The sequence below is a fragment of the Oncorhynchus kisutch genome, linkage group LG27 (genome assembly GCF_002021735.2).
Source record: "Oncorhynchus kisutch isolate 150728-3 linkage group LG27, Okis_V2, whole genome shotgun sequence".
NCBI lineage: Eukaryota > Metazoa > Chordata > Actinopteri > Salmoniformes > Salmonidae > Oncorhynchus > Oncorhynchus kisutch.
Window position 1 is genome coordinate 43,605,071 of NC_034200.2, and position 6,000 is coordinate 43,611,070.

The 6,000-nt window shown below is 48.2% G+C and overlaps 1 protein-coding gene across 5 annotated transcripts in view; it reads left to right on the forward strand.

The window, feature by feature from the left end:
* Positions 1 to 5,343, forward strand: part of LOC109880789 (ankyrin repeat domain-containing protein 12-like) — a 58,592-nt gene extending 53,249 nt beyond the window's left edge. For 4 of the 5 annotated variants that reach the window (XM_031806495.1, XM_031806498.1, XM_031806496.1 and 1 more), the window contains 5 exons: positions 391 to 642; positions 1,968 to 2,066; positions 2,372 to 2,548; positions 4,013 to 4,111; positions 4,448 to 5,343. In XM_031806495.1, the coding sequence (XP_031662355.1) occupies positions 391 to 642; positions 1,968 to 2,066; positions 2,372 to 2,548; positions 4,013 to 4,111; positions 4,448 to 4,633 (813 nt within the window). In that variant the 3' untranslated portion in view covers positions 4,634 to 5,343. The remainder of the gene's footprint in view (positions 1 to 390; positions 643 to 1,967; positions 2,067 to 2,371; positions 2,549 to 4,012; positions 4,112 to 4,447) is intronic. The other variant, XM_031806497.1, reaches the window with a different exon arrangement.
* Positions 5,344 to 6,000: the final 657 nt, after the last annotated feature.

Here is a 6,000-nt window from a genome sequence, read left to right on the forward strand (position 1 = left end):
CTTACCTTACCGTGTGCCTCCCCTCCTCTACCTTTCCGTATGCCACCTTACCGTGTGCCTCCCCTCCCCTACCTTACCGTGTGCCTCCCCTCCTCTACCTTACCGTGTGCCTCCCCTACCTTACCTTACCATGTGCCTCCCCTCCTCTACCTTACCGTGTGCCTCCCCTACCTTACCTTACCGTGTGCCTCCCCTCCTCTACCTTTCCGTATGCCTCCCCTACCTTACCTTACCGTGTGCCTCCCCTCCCCTACCTTACCGTGTGCCTCCCCTCCTCTACCTTACCGTGTGCCTCCCCTCCTCTACCTTACCTTACCGTATGCCTCCTCTACCTTACCGTATGCCTCCCCTCCCCTACCTTACCGTATGCCTCTTCTCGTCTTTGCTCAGGGGATGGAGAAGCCTCAGCTGTCTCTGGCGGCCATCGTTGACTCTCTGAAGCTGGAGGAGATTCAACCGTACCAGACGGAGAGGGCCAACCCTTACTACGAGTTCCTGCACATCCGCAAGAAGATCGAGGATAACCGCAAAGTGCTGCTGAGCGTCATCCCCCAGCCGCCGCAGTATTACGATGAATACGTGACGTTTACAGGATCCTACCTGCTAGACGGGAACCCCTTCGGCAAACTCTGTGTTCCGACTGTGAGTCTGCAGTTTGATCATTAAAGGGTTCGGTACTCCTTGACTGAAAATCTCTATTGACACTTAAGAGCATCTCCACTCCTGTGTTTTATTATTTTATCTCCTCTGTCCTCTCGTGGATCTCCTCTGTCCTCTCGTGGATCTCCTCTGTCCTCTCGTGGATCTCCTCTGTCCTCTCGTGGATCTCCTCTGTCCTCTCGTGGATCTCCTCTGTCCTCTCTTGGATCTGATCTGTCCTCTCTTGGATCTCCTCTGTCCTCTCGTGGATCTCATCTGTCCTCTCGTGGATCTCATCTGTCCTCTCGTGGATCTGATCTGTCCTCTCGTGGATCTCATCTGTCCTCTCGTGGATCTGATCTGTCCTCTCGTGGATCTCATCTGTCCTCTCGTGGATCTGATCTGTCCTCTCGTGGATCTGATCTGTCCTCTCTTGGATCTCCTCTGTCCTCTCTTGGATCTCCTCTGTCCTCTCTTGGATCTCCTCTGTCCTTTCTTGGATCTGATCTGTCCTCTCGTGGATCTGATCTGTCCTCTTGGATCTGATCTGTCCTCTTGGATCTGATCTGTCCTCTTGGATCTGATCTGTCCTCTTGGATCTGATCTGTCCTCTTGGATCTGATCTGTCCTCTTGGATCTGATCTGTCCTCTCGTGGATCTGATCTGTCCTCTCGTGGATCTGATCTGTCCTCTCGTGAATCTCCTCTGTCCTCTCGTGAATCTCCTCTGTCCTCTCGTGGATCTCCTCTGTCCTCTCTTGGATCTGATCTGTCCTCTCGTGGATCTGATCTGTCCTCTCGTGGATCTGATCTGTCCTCTCGTGGATCTCCTCTGTCCTCTCGTGGATCTCCTCTGTCCTCTCGTGGATCTCCTCTGTCCTCTCGTGGATCTCCTCTGTCCTCTCTTGGATCTGATCTGTCCTCTCTTGGATCTGATCTGTCCTCTCGTGGATCTCCTCTGTCCTCTCGTGGATCTCCTCTGTCCTCTCGTGGATCTCCTCTGTCCTCTCGTGGATCTGATCTGTCCTCTCTTGGATCTGATCTGTCCTCTCGTGGATCTCCTCTGTCCTCTCTTGGATCTGATCTGTCCTCTCTTGGATCTGATCTGTCCTCTCGTGGATCTCCTCTGTCCTCTCGTGGATCTCCTCTGTCCTCTCTTGGATCTGATCTGTCCTCTCGTGGATCTCCTCTCTTTTCCGTTTGAACGTTTCTTTATCGCTAATGTCCTCCACACAAGACACTCCTGCATTAAAGGGTCTTATTAAACAATCTTCAAATGTTTCATGATGTTGAACTGTTTAATGTTTAAATTAATTTGTCTCTTAACAGATAACTCCCCCTCCGTCTCTACCGGACCAACTGAAGGAGATGTTTAAACAACAGGAAGTTGTTCGTATGAAGTTACGCTTGCAACACAGCATTGAACGGGTATGTGGAGTGAATTTAAACTCCGTCCTATTTCATTTTCCTTTTATAGCTTGATCGTACTTATTTAGGAACTGTTATTTACGTTGAAATACTGGTTGACGTTACAAATACAAGTAGGAGATGCTTTCGTTTTCTTCTGTCCACTCCTTATTCTAGTCTAACTCCACTCCACCCTTTTCCTCCACTCCTTATTCTAGTCCAACTCCACCCTTTTCCTCCACTTCTTATTCTAGTCCAACTCCACCCTTTTCCTCCACTCCTTATTCTAGTCCAACTCAACTCAACTCTTCTCTTCTCTCTTCCAGGAAAAGTTAATTGTTTCCAACGAACAGGAAGTGTTACGAGTTCACTACCGGGCTGCCAGAACACTAGCCAATCAGACGCTCCCGTTTAGTGCGTGCACCGTGCTACTGGACGCCGAGGTGTACAACATGCCGCAGGATGCCCAGGCAAGTGGCATGATGTCACGTACTGTAGAATCAGTAAGTTTGTATCAATCAGTCACTATTTATAATGTACTGTAGAAACAGTCATTTTGTATCAATAAGTCATATTTGTTTAAAATGTATAATCAGTAAGTTGGTATCGACCAATCAATAGATCACATTTATTTAAACTAAAATAATGTAGAATTCCTAAGTTGGCATCAATCAACTAATCGAATGTATTTATAAATCCCTTTGCTAACAGCAGTTGTATTTTAATATGGTTCAACAGAACCGTAACTAACGCTGCCCGTTCTGATCCATAATGGTTGAACAGAACCGTAACTAACGCTGCCCGTTCTGATCCATAATGGTTGAACAGAACCGTAACTAACGCTGCCCGTTCTGATCCATAATGGTTGAACAGAACCGTAACTAACGCTGCCCGTTCTGATCCATAAAGGTTCAACAGAACCGTAACTAACGCTGCCCGTTCTGATCCATAAAGGTTCAACAGAACCGTAACTAACGCTGCCCGTTCTGATCCATAAAGGTTCAACAGAACCGTAACTAACGCTGCCCGTTCTGATCCATAAAGGTTCAACAGAACCGTAACTAACGCTGCCCGTTCTGATCCATAAAGGTTCAACAGAACCGTAACTAACGCTGCCCGTTCTGATCCATAAAGGTTCAACAGAACCGTAACTAACGCTGCCCGTTCTGATCCATAAAGGTTCAACAGAACCGTAACTAACGCTGCCCGTTCTGATCCATAAAGGTTCAACAGAACCGTAACTAACGCTGCCCGTTCTGATCCATAATGGTTCAACAGAACCGTAACTAACGCTGCCCGTTCTGATCCATAATGGTTCAACAGAACCGTAACTAACGCTGCCCGTTCTGATCCATAATGGTTCAACAGAACCGTAACTAACGCTGCCCGTTCTGATCCATAATGGTTCAACAGAACCGTAACTAACGCTGCCCGTTCTGATCCATAATGGTTCAACAGAACCGTAACTAACGCTGCCCGTTCTGATCCATAATGGTTCAACAGAACCGTAACTAACGCTGCCCGTTCTGATCCATAATGGTTCAACAGAACCGTAACTAACGCTGCCCGTTCTGATCCATAATGGTTCAACAGAACCGTAACTAACGCTGCCCGTTCTGATCCATAATGGTTCAACAGAACCGTAACTAACGCTGCCCGTTCTGATCCATAATGGTTCAACAGAACCGTAACTAACGCTGCCCGTTCTGATCCATAATGGTTCAACAGAACCGTAACTAACGCTGCCCGTTCTGATCCATAATGGTTCAACAGAACCGTAACTAACGCTGCCCGTTCTGATCCATAATGGTTCAACAGAACCGTAACTAATGCTGCCCGTTCTGATCCATAATGGTTCAACAGAACCGTAACTAACGCTGCCCGTTCTGATCCATAATGGTTCAACAGAACCGTAACTAACGCTGCCAGTTTTCGGTAACATTGTATTATCAATGTTGTGTTTCTAGGGAGACCAAGATGGCAAGACGTCTGTGAGGGATCGTTTCAACGCCCGCCAGTTTATGTCCTGGTTGCAAGACGTGGACGACAAGTTTGATAAACTCAAGGTACGCTTGGTCTCTGTAAACGTGGCCCTTCTTGCAGCAGTAAAACTAATGTTGGAACGTAATACTCAATCTACGGTGGTTTTTGTTCATCCATTCGGTCTGATGCAGTAAGTGGCTACATATCGGTTTTGGGGAGAGCTTGGACTCTATTTCCGATAGTACTTCTCGTTTTTAAATGTATTCATTTGGCAAAACAAGCATCTCAATAATGTCAAAATGGTCTGAATTGGGTTTTAGGGTGAAGTTCATGTCTCATACCTTTCTCCTTCTCTCTGTAACTCTTCTCCTTTCCTCCTCCATCTTATTAATACCCCCTTCCCCCCCCCCCCCCCCCAGACGTGTCTTCTGATGAGGCAGCAGCATGAGGCAGCAGCTCTTAATGCTGTCCAGCGTCTCCATTGGCAGCTGAAACTCCAGGAGCTGGATCCAGTCGTGTACAAGTCCACCTCCATCTTCGAGATACCCGAGTTCTACATCCCCCTGGTAGAGGTCAACGACGACTTTGACCTCACGCCCATATGACCCGTGACCTTTAGGCTACACGACCCACGGTAAGGGTCAGGCAGAGGACTGATGAGGACGGATCATCTAGTGGCCATCTACCTCGAACAGGAATGAAGTGATGGAGGGGGTCACATGTTAGAAGGAATAAAGTAGAGAGAAGAAAGGTCAAGCACTGAAGATGACGGAACTTGGGGGTGTGGTTAGAGAGCACCGCTCTTGGGGGTGCGTGGTTAGACCACCGCTCTTGGGGGGTGCGTGGTTAGAGAGCACCTCTCTTGGGGGGTGCGTGGTTAGAGAGCACCTCTCTTGGGGGGTGCGTGGTTAGAGAGCACCTCTCTTGGGGGGGTGCGTGGTTAGAGAGCACCTCTCTTGGGGGGTGCGTGGTTAGAGAGCACCTCTCTTGGGGGGTGCGTGGTTAGAGAGCATCTCTCTTGGGGGGTGCGTGGTTAGAGAGCACCTCTCTTGGGGGGTGCGTGGTTAGAGAGCACCTCTCTTGGGGGGTGCGTGGTTAGAGAGCACCTCTCTTGGGGGGTGCGTGGTTAGAGAGCACCTCTCTTGGGGGGTGCGTGGTTAGAGAGCACCTCTCTTGGGGGGTGCGTGGTTAGAGAGCACCTCTCTTGGGGGGTGCGTGGTTAGAGAGCACCTCTCTTGGGGGGTGCGTGGTTAGAGAGCACCTCTCTTGGGGGGTGCGTGGTTAGAGAGCACCTCTCTTGGGGGGTGCGTGGTTAGAGAGCACCTCCCTGTGGAGACTACCATCCCTGTTCCCGCTGCACCTTCCTCACCAGGCAGGGTTACGAAAAAAAAGAATTTGTTTTCAAGTGCGTTTTGTTCAATACATAATGTACAGACTTGTGCTCTTAATTATTATTTTTTAACTTATTTTCTACGTAAAGATTGTGCATTTGTAAATAACCCATGTAATTATGGTTTTGAACTTGTACAGGGAAAAAATAAGTAATAGATATTTTAATCGTAAAAGGTTATTTTGTTTTGTCTGGACCAAAGTTGGTTTTTATATTGAGTCGGTGTCAAGTTCCTTGTTATTATTGTTAAAGGCGATGTTATTGACTTAACTCTTGAAGCATGTGTTGGATCGGATTTGGTTCCGTTTGGTTCCGTTGATTCTTCCGTCTCCATTTCCCCTCTGGACTGGAGTTGGATCCAGGCATCACAACAAGGTGTTCATTCTAATGGAGTTGGATCCAGGCATCACAACGAGGTGTTCATTCTAATGGAGTTGGATCCAGGCACCACAACGAAGGTGTTCATTCTAATGGAGTTGGATCCAGGCACCACAACGAGGTGTTCATTCTAATGGAGTTGGATCCAGGCACCACAACGAAGGTGTTCATTCTAATGGAGTTGGATCCAGGCATCACAACGAA